The sequence below is a fragment of the Cervus canadensis genome, chromosome 10 (assembly GCF_019320065.1).
Source record: "Cervus canadensis isolate Bull #8, Minnesota chromosome 10, ASM1932006v1, whole genome shotgun sequence".
In the NCBI taxonomy this organism is placed as follows: Eukaryota; Metazoa; Chordata; class Mammalia; order Artiodactyla; family Cervidae; genus Cervus; species Cervus canadensis.
In genome coordinates, this window is record NC_057395.1 from 54,064,974 (window position 1) to 54,081,663 (window position 16,690).

The window sequence follows — 16,690 nt, forward strand, 5'->3', positions numbered from 1 at the left end:
CGCCAACCTGGACCCTGACATCCCCGCCAGCCCAAGGACTCCCCGACCCCCAGCCCACTATCCCGCCAACCCCCGGCGGCCCGCCCGCGCCCCGGCCTCTGCCGCTCGCAGCCATTGGCCGCGCCTTTTAAGCGCAAAGCGCGACCAATCGCGGGACGCCGGGCAGCCGGGAGGGGGGCGCCGCGGCCAATGACTAGGCGCCGGGCGGCGGGCGGGGGCGGGCACGCCGCCGCGCCTGCGCACCGCGTTGCCGCCGCCCTCCCCCCGCCCGGCCGCCCGCGCCCCCCGCCCGGCCGCCGCCCCCGCCCCGCCCGGCGCGCGCCGCCCCCCGCCCGCCCCCGCGGCCGCCCGCCCGCCAGCCCGCCCGCCCGCGCGGAGCCTCCTCCCCGCCCAGCGCCGGCCGAGCGGCGGCGGCGGCGGGCCGAGGAGGAAAGATGGCGGCGGGCTCGGATCTGCTGGACGAGGTCTTCTTCAACAGCGAGGTGGACGAGAAAGTGGTGAGCGACCTGGTGGGCTCGCTCGAGTCGCAGCTGGCGGCCAGCGCGGCCCACCACCACCACCTCGCGCCCCGCGCGCCCGAGGCGCGGGCCGCGGCCGCCGGCGCGCTCGGGAACCATGTCGGAGCCGGAGCCGTGCCGGCCGAGGGCGCGCCCGCAGCGGCGCCGGAGCCGCCCCCCGCAGGTAGAGCGCGGCGCGGCCTGAGCGCGGGCGGCCGCTGGCCGGGCCCGCGTCCTCACCGCGCCGCCCCGCTTGTCTCCGCAGGGCCCGCCGCGAAGCTGAGCGCGCTCGAGGCCGGCGCGGGCGCCGGGGCCGGAGCCGGAGCGGGCGCCGCGGCCGGGGCCTGCCCGCCGGGGGCAGCGGCCGCGCCCGAGCCCGCCGCCAAGCCCGTCGCCCGCAACGGCCCGCCCGGCGGCCCCGGCGCCGCGCAAACTTTGAATGGGAGCGCCGCGCTGGGGAACTCGCTCCGCGCCGCCGCCGCACCTGCTGTCAGCCTGCTCCACAACGGGCCCGCGCCCGCGCCGCCGCCGCCCAAGCCTGCCGCCGCCACTGTCATCCAGACGCCGCCCTTCCTCGGCGCCCCCGCCGCGCCCGCGCCCCGCGCCCCCTCGCCCCCCGCGGCCCCTGCGCCCGCCGCGCCCCCTGCGCCTCCCGCGCCCGCCGCCGCCGCCCCGCCGCCGCCGCCGCCCGCGGCCGGCAGCCTGGCCCGGCCGCCCGGGCCCCCGGCCGGACCACCGGCGGCCGCGCAGAACGGGGGCAGCGCCGCGCCCGCGCCCGCCCCCACGCCCGCCCCCGCGCCCGCCCCGGCCCCCGCGCCCGCGCCTGCCCCGGCGCCCGCCGCCAACAGTCAGCCCGGGCCCGCCGCCGCGCCCGCGCAGGTGGCCAAGGCCGACTCGCCCAAGACCGCGCTGCAGCAGGCGCCCCCGCCGCCGCAGACCCTGGCGACCAGCTGCCCGGCCGGCGCGGGGTCCGGCATGATCCTCGGGCCAACTATGCAAGGGGCGCTGCCCGCCGCCGCCGCCGCCGGCCTCCCGCCGCCGGCCCCGGGCACCCCCACCGGGCTGCCCAAGGGCTCGGCCAGCGCGGTGACCCAGAGCCTGCCCAGGACGCCCTCGGCCACCACCGGCGGGATCCGGGCCACGCTGACGCCCACGGTCCTCGCCCCACGCCTGCCGCAGCCGCCGCAGAACCCCACCAACATCCAGAACTTCCAGCTGCCCCCAGGTGAGTGGCTGCGCCGCCGGGCGGCTGTGTGTGTGTGCTCCCCAGCCGGGAGTCCAGGAAGTTGTCGGGCTGGCAGGACACGGAGGTCATGAGCCCTGCGCGGGCTGCCGCGAGCGGGGGTGCGTCTCTGCCCCGGTCGGGGCCGGTCCCCGGCGTGTATGTGCTGGAGTGTTGCGTGATGTGGCTGCGGGGGCCTCTTAGCTGTGCCAGGCTTGGCTTCTACTCTCCGCTTTGCGTTGGGGAACTTTCTCTGTCGGGACTTCCGCCGAGTGGGCCCTTTCCTCTTCTCCTGGCTTTGTGTGTCCCTGCCCGGTGCCCCCAGAGTGGACAGCAGTAGCAGCTGGTGTTCTGGGGACAACTTGCTGGGTTATTCAGTCTGGGCCGGTGACTTTCCCACGCTTGGCTTTTCTCTCCCTGGTTTCTGGGATCAGGCATATGGTCTGTGTCCTCACTGAACTCTTCTGCTCTGTTACTGGGCTGGTCTGTGATTGGTGTCCCCTTCCGGTGGTCTAGGGACTCCCTTTCCCGGTGAGGTCAGGGGAGTGACGCCCCCTCCGGGAGGCTGGGCAAGCCTGCGTGGAAAGCTTTTGCTCCCCTGCTGACACCAGGATGGCAGAGTTCCCAGGTGAGCTTGTAGGGATCCCGGGACACACACCCTTCCTGGTCACAGCCCTTGCCTCACGCGGCTCCTGCAGTCGTTTTTCAGCACTTCTCGTGGTAGCTGTGTGGTTCTGCACTGGAGTCCTCACTTGGAGGACGCAGGGTTACTTTGATTGTTGCTGATGCAGTCCGCGGTGGGCTGGGGTTCCCCGGTCAGTGAGTCCTTTGGAGGTACAGATGGTGTAGGAGGACAGGCAGCGTCTCTGAACCCACACTCCATCTCCCGTCCTCTGGGCAGCTTTTTAGGGCTTTCTAGGTCCCCGCGGCATTCAGTGTATCCCACTGCTTTCTTTCGGGCTTCCTGGGCAGAGAGAAACCCCAGCACTGGAGGCTCCCAGTCTCTGCTTCCATCCCCGGCCTCGCCTGCGTGGATGCAGAGCGCTCCTCCCCTGCCGTGTAGTAACGTGCTGGCGGCAGGAGTAGTGGAGACAGCACTGTCTGTGTGTGCGTCCCCTTGTGCCTTCTGAAGCAGCCGTTGGTCACCTTGAGAGGATTTCAGCGTCTTAGAAGGAAGGTCTTGTCACAGTGCCGTGAGGTTTGGAGCGGTGGTGGCACCTGGCAGGGATCTGATTTCACACCCCAGAAGGGAGGAGGCAAGGTTCCAGCCAAGAGTGCTGTGTTTGGGGGTGCTCGTGAGGGCTGCCCTGCTCCCCGGAAGAGGTGACATGAAATAGGTACCTGAGAGGTGCGGGGTGCCTCTTACAACACGCTTTGTGTTTGAGTTTGTAGGAGGGTTTCATTAAAGGTTCTGTTTTGCTCATTATGTGTATTTTGACCTTTTAGTGGAAAATATGTTTGATCTTTAGTGAGGTTTAGAAAAGAGAAGTGACGGTGGCAGCAGGTTATGTAAAACGTCAAAATACTTTTTAGTTACTCATTAAAGTACCCCCTCAGTGGTCCTCAGCGCCTGCCCCACTCCTGGCCCGGACAGTTCCCTGCGCGACGCTTTTGTTCTGAAAACTGTCAGTGAAGTTTGAGTCAGTGGAGCTGGTGAGGCTGGCGCTGTGCCCAGGGAGGAGGCCCCCCCCCCCGCCCTCCACCCTGGGGCACGCGTGTGATGCCTGTAGGTGTGGCGGTTTGGGGCTGACTGGATCGCCTCGCCTCTGCATAGGTGCAGCCTTCACTGCCTGCCGCCTTCTGGGGGAGGAAGCTGTGGTTCTGAAAGGGCGCCTCTGTCAGCTTTGTCATGATTGACCCTGGACGCACTTTCATCTCCTGTTCTACCGGCGGTGTTAAGGATGTCTGCATGTGACAAGTAGGCGACTCCTTGAAGAAAACTGTAAAAGTGCTGACTCTTTGCATGAGTTCTCATGAGTCTTTGCGGTAGTCCCGTGTGTGTATGTGTGTGAGCAGAGAACAGCTCATGTTGACATTTGGGTGACAAATGCGGAGAGCTGTGCTTTAAAGGGGCCAAATGCTTTCTAGAAAATAAAAAATTCATATCCATCTCTTCATGCTTCCCCTACCCCCACAGTCGATCCGCTGATTTGGAGCTCTGATTAATTCTATTCCATCATTTTAATAAAAGCAGGAGCAGAACAAGCATAGTTAAAACTACTACCAGTTCCCCCAAAACAAAGTACTTTCTTTTAAATAGTACAAATTAATTCTATAAATCAAAGTGACAGATTATGAATATTCTAGTTGCCTCATGTAATTGATCGATTAGAAGATACTAAGTTCTACTTGAGGTCTCCTGTTCATTGAAAGCTCTCATCATAAAAATGTATAAAGCGGAGGTGGAATTAACTTGTGAAAATAGCTATCGCCTGGCTGATAATGCACTCTGGTTAGTACTCAGAGGTTAGGGGTGGGCAGGGTTTTCAAAGCTACACATAGGTGTCAAGTGAAATAACAGACTGTTGGCAATTGGAGTGTGGGTGAGAGAGGCCTGCCCCACCGTGGGGGGTGGTGGTGATGGAAACAGAGGGACAGAGGCTTCGCTGAGTCCCTGAGGGTCCTGCAAGGCGGCCGGCCTTGTGTGTTTCATCCTCCCAGCCCACTGTGAACTCCTGTTGAATTTGGTTTCAGCAGATTCAGTTATGATGTCTTTGTCAGGATGGTTTTGTAAAGAGACATTGATGTTATTGTGATTAATTTACTTGTATGAAGGTACCAGAGTCTCAGTTTTAAGCTGCTGTGGGGAATACTGAGAACACGTAAGTCTTCAGAGAGATTGTTGCAGCAAAGGCGGTGGTCCCAAGAACAGTGAAGAGCACTAGTTAGTTTTGTACAGCTTAGAGTAGTCATAACATCAAAGTAATATTATGATTATAGTTGAAGAGAAAAGTGATATGACACCAAAATTAGCATGTGCGCAAATGGTTTTAAGAGATCTTTTCAGATAGGTGTTACGTTAGAGATCCTCATTTTTAAAGGTTATCTTTTGTTGGCAAGTTTGCATTTTCAGTAGTGTGTGTCTCTGTTCTGCTTTCACGGAGAATTTGTCCTCCTGTGATGCTCAGGTCTGGCCGAAGTACAGTTCTCATTCCAGGAGAGAACGCCTTTCCTCCATACCCTGGTTTCGGGACGTTTGCATGGGGCTGACTTAAGATGAGCAGTCTTGAGGTGGCTGCGCTTGGAAAGACGGGGTCTAGGGTGGAGTTCCCATCCTCGGTGAATGGAATTGTTGGATGGTGGGGAAAGAGGAAGAAGAGTCTGGGGGCCGACTGCTGTGTAGACCGGGTTGAGTTCCGGGAGGGCGGACCCTGAGCAGCATGGTAGGGCTTGGGGCTCAGGATGTTCTGGTGGCGGACTTCTGCAGAAGTGTTTGACACAAGGGATAGTCTTAGGAGTTTATATGTTGTCACTTGAGGGCACTTTTCACCTGGGACAGAATCCATGGTTCCAGGGGCCTCAGTTTCCCCAGGTGGAAAGTGGGCTCGACCCTGTTGTGAAGGCCGTGAAACTGCATCGGGATGAGCCGTGCACGATTGTCAAGTAGTGTTTATTTACATGGTGTCTCAGCTCCCTGGCATTTGTAAAAATGGCAGCCCACTCCAGTATTCTTGCCTGGAAAACCCCATGGACGGAGGAGCCTGGTAGACTACAGCCCATGGGGTTGCAAAGAGTTGGACACGACTGAGTGACTTCACCTTCACCTTCAAGCAGTATGTGCTATGGATGTAGCCTAGTCTACAGGATGGCTTTATTCCCATCAAATCTGCGCCCAGATTGGATAGGTACTCAGCACCCGGGGAGCCTACACTTTCTCACTGTAGGTGAGAAAGTTGCTGAGGTTTCACAAGTGGGCCGCAGATCTGGGGGATGTGTCCTGACAGACATGGGGGACACGGGGTGCAACTCTCTGCAGAGAGAGTAGATTTGGGCAGGGGCTCACTTTAGGCCAAAGGCCTTGGCCAAGTTTTTCTCTTGATGTACTTAGATAATAGTGGAATTTGAAAAGAAGGAAGAAAAATAACTTTGGGGCAGCTCTGCTCAGCGACAGATGAAGTGATGTCTCTGAGGTCGCTTCCCCACTGCTAGCTTGGGGTAGGCCCTCGGTGGACAAGCAGGCGTTCCCTCCTCCTCGCTCTCTGCCCCACCTTCTGTCCTGGCTGTCCCCGTCTCTTTAGTGTGGACATAGCTGTCTTGGTGATGTGGCCTGGGATGATGTCTCATGCCCATGTGGGTGTCTTTGGGACTGATGATCCTCACATTTTATAGCAGCAACCTGAAGAGGCGCCCCCAGGCCTTTTGGGGGTGTCTTTTCTCACTGTGCTCCAGGGCAGTGAACCCTGCCCTGGTGGCGGAGTCACCGGAGTTTGAGAAGACAACAGTCAGTCCTGCCGCAGGAGGGGTGAACCCTTACCTGTTAGGGCTCTGGAAGGAAGCAGTTAGGAAGATGGTCTCCTGGCTGGTGGACGGCCATCCTGTCTCCCTGGACGGTGGGGGTGAAGCCTGGGCTCCTCAGATACCTTCAAAGTTGCTGACCGGTGGGCGCTGGGCCCCCAGCAGTGGGGTGGGATCAGAACAGGACTGGCCCAGTTCTGCCCTGCCCTAGCTCAGGAGGTGGCAGTGGGAAAGAGCAGTAGGGGCGGGCACACCTGTTTGTTTCTTTGAAATCGTAATGAGATGACGGTGGTTCTGACATGTTTCTTGAGCCCATTGCAGTGTGTAAATGTAAGCTTTCCTCATCTTAAGTGATACGTCTGAAGAAAGCTTTTTTATAAATCACTAGTTGTGTGTGAATTGATCAAAACATAATTAAAACTGTTTTTGAAAATCTTGAAGCAGAAATTTGAAAGGACTCTGGAGAAACTTGCCTGAGCTTTGGGGTAATTTGCATCATTCTCAAAAGCACTTTTCCTTGTCTTCAAGTTGATAACAAGCAGGAGACTCAGGCTTTCCAGATTGTCTTGATTGACTCAGTTGCTGCTTGGGGCTCTCACCTCTGAGATTTGCCTTTGGCTGGAGGTCGGCAGCATGTTATTTAATCAGGCCTCTGATGGCAACAGGACAAACTCAGAAAGAAAAGCAAGGGAGAGGGGAGCTGTCTGCAGCAGGACCCCCCGTCCTGGGTGCTGGGTGCCTGGCAGGTGACTGCACTGCACTGTTCCTTTCGTGCCTGAGGGGATCATGGCCCTGGTCTGTAAATTACAAACCCTGCATTTCAGACCATCTTAGAATAATCGCTCTTTAACGCCAAGTGAAGTAGATTAAGTGCTATAAAATTATGTTTGAAAATTGGAAACTTGATATTTCTAGGATAGGGCCATGCAAGCTTTAAATTAACAGTTTTGAATTTTCAGTTCAGTTCAGTTACTCAGTCGTGTCCAACTCTTTGCGACCCCATGAATTGCAGCACGCCAGGCCTCCCTGTCTGTTACCAACTCCTGGAGTTTACCCAAACTCATGTCCATCGAGTCATTGATGCCATCCAGCCATCTCATCCTCTGTCGTCCCCTTCTCCTCCTGCCCCCAATCCCTCCTAGCATCAGGGTCTTTTCCAATGAGTCAGTTCTTCACATGAGGTGGCCAAAGTATTGGAGTTTCAGCTTCAGCAGCAGTCCTTCCAGTGAACACCCAGGACTGATCTCCTTTAGGATGGACTGGTTGGATCTCCTTGCAGTCCAAGGGACTCTCAAGAGTCTTCTCCAACACCACAGTTCAAAAGCATCAATTCTTCGGTGCTCAGCTTTCTTCACAGTCCAACTCTCACATCCATACATGACCACTGGAAAAACCATAGCCTTGATTAGACGGACCTTTGTTGGCAAAGTCATGTCTCTGCTTTTTAATATGCTGTCTAGGTTGGCCATAACTTTCCCTCCAAGGAGTAAGCATCTTTTAATTTCATGGCTGCAGTCACCATCTGCAGTGATTTTGGAGCCCCCAGAAATAAAGTCAGCCACTGTTTCCACTGTTTGCCCATCTATTTCCCATATCTTCAAATAGCTACACCAAGAAATTAAAATCTTCAGAAGACAAAGTCCACAGTTTAGATTCCTTCCTTGCCCCCAGTTTGAGAAGCACATGGATGCCACACCTGTTTCTTGTCTGGCTGCCCATCTGGCTGTGCTGCTGCTCGGGGGTGGGTGGAGGCCATGCGTGGATGGAAGGGGGAGCCCCCCACCCTCCCAGCGTGGGCTTCCTGAGGGACCTGACGCAGGCCTGTGAGCGCAGAGCCCCTCTGTGGCCCTGTGAAGCTGGGTCGGACGTTTGTCCTTCCCTCCCGAAGTTAGAGCCTGGATGGGACCTTTCTGTGTTTTCCACGTGGCCTGGGAGGACGGGACATGCCTGCTGATGTTGAGCCCCAAACTTGGGAGGTACGTGACCAGGTAAAGAGGAGGGTGCAGGGGGTTGGTGCTGATGCTGGGGAGCCTGTGTCCTGGAGGACTTGTTATCGTTTGAGTATCGTCCCCCTCCAGAGATGGGGAAATCCTAAAACAGTTCTTCAAATTGGATGTTGGATTTTAGAACTTAGGGGCAAGTGGTAAGAAGGTTTTACCTCGTGAGTGACTTGTTTTGGGGGGTTAGTGGCCTGAGTGGACACTGAATGGATAGGGCAGGTCTCGGAGACCTCAGCCCCTTCCCCAGTGCTGGGCGTGGCTGGCGTGCTGGTCAGGCAGAAAGAGGCCTGTGGGGTCAGCAAGGAGGCTGCGGGCTTTGGGGAGGAAGTGTATACTGTGCTTACACCTGATTCTCGGGGTTGGGGGGAGAAGGCAGCTTTTCTGCTCTTTGTGCAGAAGTACGTGGACAGCCACTCAGGAGAGGTGTTTAAAGGAGTTTATACAGCTCTCATGGGGGGGGCTCGTCTTCATGAAGTTTATTCAGATGGATGCCAGGTGTTAGTGAGCTCAGCACGGAAGAGACAGGCCTGTGTCGAGCCTGTTTGATCTTGTGAAAATGCTGTAAAATAGTAGCGTCTTAAGTATCATGGTGACTATTTGAAGAGTTAAAAAGGAATATGTTCTTGATTTTTTAAAATATAACTGTTACACAAATTGTTGGTCACTTGAAAATGATTTCTTTGCCCACCTGTTTTTTCTGATCATAAAATTAGTTTTATTCATTATAGGAAGTTTGGAAAGAAAGGAAAAGTATAAGGAGGGAAAAGAGATCACTCGTAACCTCACTTTGTCAGACAGGTCTCATTTTGGCGATGTCATCTCAGCCCATGTCAGGTGCAGAAGTGCCTCTAACTTTTACAGAATCGGGGTCACCCCATAAGGTCCGCCTTCTCCTGCCTGAGTTTTGGGTGTGGCTCCCACCCCGCAGTGGTCTTTGAAGTTCCCTTCGTCCACTTGATGTCCCTCTGCCTCGGGCCAGTGCTTTGTCTCAGCTCTGTGACACCCTGCAGTGCTCACGTCCACTGGTCTGTCGTGGCCGTCCTGTGTCCGCTCTGTGTGCCTGCTGTGCTGAACGTTTGCAAGTCTTTGATACTGGTGTCTTTTGAAGGACTCAACTGTTTACGCTTTTAAAACCGTGGTGTTTAGAAACATGGCCAAAATGTGACTTTTTAGAAACTGGTAGTGTTCTGAAGATTTCCTTTTGCAAGTTGTATCTGGTTTTGTGTCTGGATTCTTAAACCATGTGAGGGTAATTAAGCCCTTGGTTGATGGAGGTGTTGGTGGAGACTGTGTCCTGCTTTCCAGGCGTGGACTGAGCCAGTGAGCCGGGCTGCTGTGGATGCCGGCGTCCAGGCTGGGGCCCCAGACCCACAGAGCCCCTGCTTTCGGGGGCTTGGTTTTGTGGGTTTCTCACCCCAGGTTGATGAAGGCATGGACAAGGGACCAGAAGGCCTTCCGAGCAGGCATTTGAGGCCTGGGTGGTGAGAAAGGAGCTGAATGCTGCCAGGGACCTGGGTTCAGGAGAGGAAGGGGCCAGTGCAGGGACTTGAGAGCAGGTCAGGGAGGAGAGCCCAGGTCGGGGGAGCCATGGGGACCAGCTGGCGGCCGGCTGGTCACAGGGCTGTGCATTCAGAAGTGCTGAGGGTTGAGTTTATTCCAGGGTTCTTGGCAGGGCGGTGGTCGGATCTGAGCTGCGTTATGAGAGCACTTTGTGTGTGTGGAATACAGGGGTGAGGTAGGTAGAGGCAGGTTGGCCAGCAGGGGTTGTTGGTGGCCAGGGCAGCATCCAGGTGTAGGCAAGTAGCCGGGCCTGGGACGCCAGTGTCGACATGGAGCATGGTGGACCTACTGATAGGTTGGAGGTTGGGGTAAGGACAGAGCATCCTGGGGGGAGTGAGGTTGGGGACCGGGGTGACATGAAAGAAGGTGGGACATTCCTTGGGGGGCAGTGGGGGTAGGCACAAGTGTGCTTGTTTGGACATGTTAAATTTGAGATGCCTGTTTGTGGAGGGAGTTGAATATAAGCAGGAGATTGAGGGAGAGGTCAGAAGAGGTCAGGATTTGGGAGTTGTGGTATTTGCTGGACTTTTTCGTCGTGTGGTCACCCCCACAGGAGCCTCAGTGCAGATCCAGAGAGGGCTGCCTTCTGGGAGAAGGTGGGGAGGGGCAGACCCTGCTGGGCAGAGGGTAAGGAGGAAGGGGGGAGTCTGAATGCTGCCAGCCCTTCTGGGTAGAGTATTTTGTGATGTTGGACGTTGTCACTGGGGAAGTGCTGTCTGCTGGCCTCTCTGCCTTATTATGAAAACCCCCTAAAATGAACGTGGGTACTTTTGGTGTGGGGCTCGAGTTAACGAGCCCAGGTGTGTGCAGTCCTCGACTCCTGCCAGGTGCCAATGGGCAGGCATCTATAGGTCTTCAGGGGCCTGTAGGTTTCTGGAGCTGACGGTCCCCTGCAGATGACCTCCTTTGAAGATGCTGAGACTGGAGGTGAGTCACTTTTCAAGGACCTAATGGCCACTTACCAAGGGGCTGGGCATCCAGGGTGCCTCCTTCCTTCTGGTACGCCCTCCTGGCTGTGCCCACTGAAGCAGCTGGTGTTCAGGGTCCAGGCTTTGCACAGGGGAAGTCCGCGTGTGGAGAGGCTGTCCTAGGGAGCATGCTCGCTTTCTGTCTGGAGAGCAGGTGTGGCAGGGCGTGGAGTGTCCAGCTGCGGGCTTCTCCGAACGGCAGGAACTGTGCGCCATGGTCCTGACTTTGAAAGGCCCCTCACGGCCCCTGCAAGCGCTCCAGTTGAGGCCACCCAGCTGACTGGGAGGGTGAACTGTCAGGAGGCACCCTGGCCTCGAGGGGCAGAGGCTGCGGCTCCTCCAGCTGGGCCTTGAAGGCACAGAGCTGTCTCGGTGGACAGTCAGTGGCCCTACTCGTGGTCCCGCAGGCCAGGGCAGTGGTTCCAGAGCTTGGCCGCTCGTCGATCAGCAAGTGTGAACTGAGCACCAAGTTCAGGTCTGACCTGGTGCTGAAGCAGAACTGTCCTGCCCTCAGGGAGTGCCATTCTGATGGGCGGGGCGTGGCTGAACCTCTGCAGGTCAGTGGGGGTGGAGTGAGTGGAGTGTCATTTCTGAGATGCCGTGTCATTAGTCACTCCCTCCCTTGGTGTAATTTCTCAAAATAGGCTTTTTGCCTGTTCTGTTCAGTTCTGGATGCTCCGCAGTTTTCTCTGCTGCTTTGGACTGATTAGATAACAAGTCAGGTTTCATGCAGCTTAGTGACGTGTTTTGCAGTTAAACTCAGTTCAGAGTGTCCACCTTGAAAGTCCTCGGGTGATGAAGACAGCCTCCAGCTGGGCCATGGGAATGATGGGCAAAGAGCTCATTAGGGATCGTGTGGGTCCAGGCAAGGCTCCCAACCTCTGTGTGCCTTCGCAGCCTGGCCTGGGTCCTCGTGGGTCGACTCTGCTTTCCTTCCATGCTGAGCAGTTGGGAAACCACATGCCTCTCTGAATGTCTCTGAGGCTGCGCTTGGGGGTAGTGTTGGCTTGGTGACCTTGGGGGCTGCCGGCCTGCTGGGGACCTGCCACTCTAGAGAGAAGTGTCATGTCCCGGCCTAGCCTCAGCAAGGTGGGACAGGCCGTGCGGGGACGTGTGGGCACAGGCAGAGCTGACAGAGCATCTGGGCTCCATTCCCTGGGTCAGCATGCCCCATGTGCAGGGAGGGGGCCCAGGATGAGCCCCGTTCCGTGGCTGTGCAGGGACACTGCTGGGGTCAGTTCCCACAGTGTGGTTTGTGTCCTGTGTTCCTTCACTTGTGGGCAGTTGTCCAGAGGATGGGCTTGAACCCTCTGAAGGTGTAGCTCCTGAACCTGCGGCCCCCAGCAGAGCAGGCGCTTCCTCAGGACCATGGATCTCTCCCTGAGGCTTGTCTCCAGGAGCTCCCGACAGCAGGGCAGGTGTTCTGAGTCTGTGTAGGTGGGACTTTCTGGGAATTACCCATTGGTCTCGATTGTGGTCTCATCAGTGAAGCAGGGCCCCTGGGCCTTGCTCTGCCTTGACTTCCACGTTGGCATGGCCCTCACGTGGGGAGTCCCGGAGACCTGGGGGTGTTGTGGACAGTCCATTGTTCAGCAGACCGGCCGAAACTTCGGGAAACATTGGTTGAGACAGAGACCAGTAGAGGGCAGGATGTGTGTTTGGATCTGAGGTGTGTAGAGTTGAATTAGTCACAGTCTCTGGTCGTTTACTAGTTAAATAATCACCTGAGACACCCCTGGCAGGAGACCTGGGTCCTGCCTGCCTCCTGTGTGACTGTCTGGACCTCCCAGGCTGCAGCAGCCCGTGTCCCAACTTGTGATCACCACACCCTCGTTTCCCCCTCCTACCCACTTGGGGCATCTTCCTATATGTAGCTGAACCACGTGTTGGATTTTGTTGTCACTCTGTAGGGAGAGCCGTGCTGTGGGTCGTTTTCTGGGACCTTGTGTGTTATGGTGCAGGGTTCCTCCTCCTGTAGGGTGGGCGTGGGTACCCTTGCCCCTCTCCAGTAGGGGAGCAGGGGGCACAGGCCTGTTGTGGGAGGAATTGTCATCCAGGAAGCATTGCCATTTCCCAGCAGCGTGTGGGACATCCTGCGAGCAGGCCAGTGGCTCCCTTAGGAAAGCCATGTGCTTGCTTCTGGAAGTTTGAGTTTGGGTCGTCTACCCATATGAGTGTGAGTCAGAAAGTGGGTTCAGGGCTGGGACCTAGAAAGGGCTTCTTAAAAGGGGGGTTGCTCTTCACACCACGGGACGGTGTGCTCACCTGGTTCGGGGGAGGGTAGGATAGCCGGGAGAAGAGAAGTTGCCAGAGACGGGTTCTGGGTGTTGTGACACCTGGAGGGTGGAACAGGTGGAGCCCTCGAAGGATGCTGTGGAGGGGAGAGGGCGGCGTGCGTCCCCGCCACAGAACTGCCAGGGGATTCCCGCAACCTCCTGTCCATCTACTCTCTTCTCTTTCGAGCTTAGTACCACTTAGGTTCCTTTAGTCTTGGTTTAGAGGGTCTTGGTGGGGGAGGAGGTTGTTCCACTATCAACCAGTCACTCAGAGGCTGTTTCTCAGGTGTGGTTTGGGGCTCTACTCTGGACTCTCCAAGTACTAGCAAAAGTAGATTTAAAAAAAAAAATAATTTTTTAAAGCATTTTTAGTTTCACAACAATTTAAGAGGAAAATACAGTGATTTCCTATACACCCCTGCCCCCAACACACACAACCTCCCTCCTCATCCACAACCCCCACCAGATGATGCATTTGTTACAGCTGGTAAACCTGCGTCGACACGTCATCACCATGCAGGGTCCACAGTTTACATCTGGGCTCACTGTTGTGTTGTGCATTCTGTGGGTTTGGACAAATGTGTGATGATGTGTTTCCATCATTACAGTGTCACACGGAGTGTTCTACCGCCCTCACAAGTCTTGGTGCTCCACCTAGTTGTCCCTCTTCCTCAGCCCCTGGCGACCACTCATCTTTTCACTCTCTCCATAGTTTTGTCTTTTCCAGAATGTCATACAGTTGGAATAATACACTATTGTTGTTTTCTCTGATTGACTTCTTTCATTTGGTAATATACACTTAGCATTTCGCCATGTCTTTTTCATGGCTTCATAGTTCATTTCTTTTTATCGCTCTGTAACGTTCCACTGTCCAGGTGCACTACTGTTTGTTTATCCATCACCTAGTGAAGGACATCTTGGTTTCTTCCAAGTTTTGACAGTTATGCATATGGCTGCTATAACATCCACGTGCAGGTTTTTGTGTGGATATAAATTTTCAGCTCCTTTGGGTAAATAGGAGCAAGAGTTGCTGCATCGTATGGTAAGAAACCGCCGAACTGTCTTCCCAAGTGACTGCACCGCTTCACATCCCCGCCAGCAGTGAGCAAGTGTTCCTGTTGCTCCACATCCTCACCAGCACTTCTGGGTTTTGGCCTTTCTATTTGGAGTGTGGTAGCATCTCGTTGCTTTGATTGGTGTTTCCCTGATGACATACTATGTGGAGCATCTCTCCATGTGCTTATTTGCCTTCTGTACTTCTTTGCTGAGATACCTATTTAGGTCTTTGGCCCATTTCCAATTGGGTTGTTTGTTTTCTTGCTGAGTTTTAAGAGTTCTTTGCATATTTTGAATTACAGTTTATCAGATGTGTCTTTTGCAAGTATTTTCTTCTCCCAGTCTATGACTTGTCTTCTCATTCTCTTGATATTGTCTTTTGTAGAACAGATGTTTTCAGTTTTGATGAAGTTCAGCCTATCAGTTTTCTCTTTTATGGACTGTGCCTTTGGTGTTGTGTCTGAAAAGGCATCACTGTGCTCACGTCACCTAGGTTTTTTCCTGTGTTATCTTCTAGGAGTTTTCATAGTTTGCACTTTACATTTAGGTCTGTGATGCATTTGAGTTCATTCCTGTGACGGATGTAAGGTCTGTGTCTAGATTCGTCTTTTGTTGGTGGAGGGGTGTCCAGTGGTTCCAGCACCATTTGTTGAAGAGACTGTCTTTGCTCTGTTGTGTTGCTTTGCTCCTTTGTCCAAGACCAGTTGACTGTGTTTATGGGGGTCTGTTCCTGGGCTCTCTGTTTTGATCCATTGATTTGTTTGTCTGTTCTTTCCCTGAACCACTCTGTCTTCATTACTGTGGGTAATCACTCCTCCAGCTTTGTACTCCTTCAGTGGTCTGTGGCCCACTCTGGGTCTTTCGCCTCCTCTCCCATGTGACCTTCAGAATCTGCTTGTTGATACTCATGAAATAACACACTGAGATTTTGATTGGGAATGTGTTGAGTCTACAGATAAAGTTGGGAAGAACTAACATCTAGACAGTATCGAGCCTTCCTCTCCATGAATGTAGAATATCTATTTCTTCATTGATTTAGTTCTCCTTTGACTTAATTCATCATTGTAGGCATTATGTTAGATTTATAACAAAGTATTTCATTTTTTTTGATGCTAATGTAAATGGTATTGTGTTTTTAATTTCAAATTCCATTTATTCGTTGTTGGTTTATAGGAAAACAATTGGATTTTATGTATTAACTTCGTATCTTGAAACCTTGCTATAACTGTTTATTAGTTCCAAGGAGTTGTTTGTTTTTTGGTCACTTCTTTTGGGTTTTCTGCATAGATGATCATATGATCTGTGAACGGAGACAGTTTTATTTATTTCTTTTCCAATCTGTATACTCTTTATTCCCTTTATTGCCCTGGCCAGGACTTCCAGTTTAAGCAGTGGTGAGAGGGGGGCATTTTTGCCTGCACCAGATCTTAGTGGAAAAGCTTTGAGTTTCTCACCATTCAGTATGATGTTAGCTGTCAACTTTTTGTAGATTATCAAGTTGAGGTAATTTATGTTTTTTCCTGTACTGAGACTTTTTATCGTGAATGGGGGTGTTTGGGGAGCCTCCATGGGAAGCTAGGGGCACACACTTGGCAGGGGAAGGCTGAGGGAGACCCTCATCCCGTCCAGGCCTCGGTCCCTGAGTGAGTCCAGAGTTCTGAGAAGGGCATTTCTGGAATGCTAACCCCTCCTCCCCCAAGGGCGAGTCCCCTGTTTGTTCCGGGGTTCTGGTGACAAGGGCCAGTATTACAGCCCAAGGGACCTGGCCCCACCTGAGCCCCCAAGGGCTTTTGGGACTTTCAAGGGTGAATTTTGGTGTTTGTGTTAGAAAGCGACCCTCCCCAACCGGGGTGTCCTGCTCTGGGTTGGGGGTGGGCTGGTTCCCGCACCCACGGGTAGTGAGGAGGGAGGTGCCTGCTGGGTGGCTGGGGTGTGGGGGTGGGGGCCAGCCTTGGTGAAGGGCTGTGAGGCAGGTGAAAGAGTGGGTCTGGGGGATCCCAGGAAACAGTGGCGTGGGTGCTGCTTTGTCCATCAGGCAGCCACGTCTGAGTGTCCTGGTAAGGGAGTCCGGGCGCTGTATTGGGACGGTAGATCTCTGGTCCCCTTGACATGTCGTTTTCCATAGGACTAGAATTTGATGGCGGATGTTTGTATTCTCCACACTCTTAGTGTGGAGACCAGGGGTCACTTTTCTTACGGCAGAGCCTGGCTTGTGCAGGTTAAGCCCTTGGTGGTTGCACCGTGTGAGCGCTGCCTTTGCAGCAGAGAGAAGGGCTTGTTGTCTCGGTGTCTTGTGAGATGTCACCACCTCCACTTGTGAGTCTGGTTCTTTACAACCAGGCTGTGCCTCTGGAGGTCTCCCTGCGGGCAGCTTCGCCAGGGATCCACCGGAGCCAGTGTCCTGTTTCTTTCTGTTAGGGTCTCCTCTGCTTGGGCCTGGGCTTCCAGTTTCCCGTTCACGTCCCGGGCTCCTGTTTTAGGGATGAGAATGTCAGGTGACGGAATGTCTAGCGATCTCCAGGCTGTCACCCCTGCTGGGAACGTGTGTGAATGCTCGTTAGCTTTAGGAGCTTGAGGTAGCTTTAGCTCAGTGCCTGCTCGCTTCGCTCTGAGAAGGTGGCACCTCAGGGCTGAGCACAGCAGTAAGAAGACAGCT

At 54.9% G+C, this 16,690-nt stretch overlaps 1 protein-coding gene across 2 annotated transcripts in view; it reads left to right on the top strand.

Annotated features, from left to right (window-relative positions):
* Window positions 1–358: 358 nt before the first annotated feature.
* Window positions 359–16,690, top strand: part of TAF4 (TATA-box binding protein associated factor 4) — a 62,418-nt gene continuing 46,086 nt past the window's right edge. Inside the window, exons 1-2 of one of the 2 annotated variants that reach the window (XM_043479347.1) lie at window positions 359–681; window positions 763–1,722. In XM_043479347.1, the coding sequence (XP_043335282.1) occupies window positions 435–681; window positions 763–1,722 (1,207 nt within the window). In that variant the 5' untranslated portion in view covers window positions 359–434. Of the gene's footprint in view, window positions 1,723–16,690 lie in introns of both variants that reach the window. The other variant, XM_043479346.1, reaches the window with a different exon arrangement.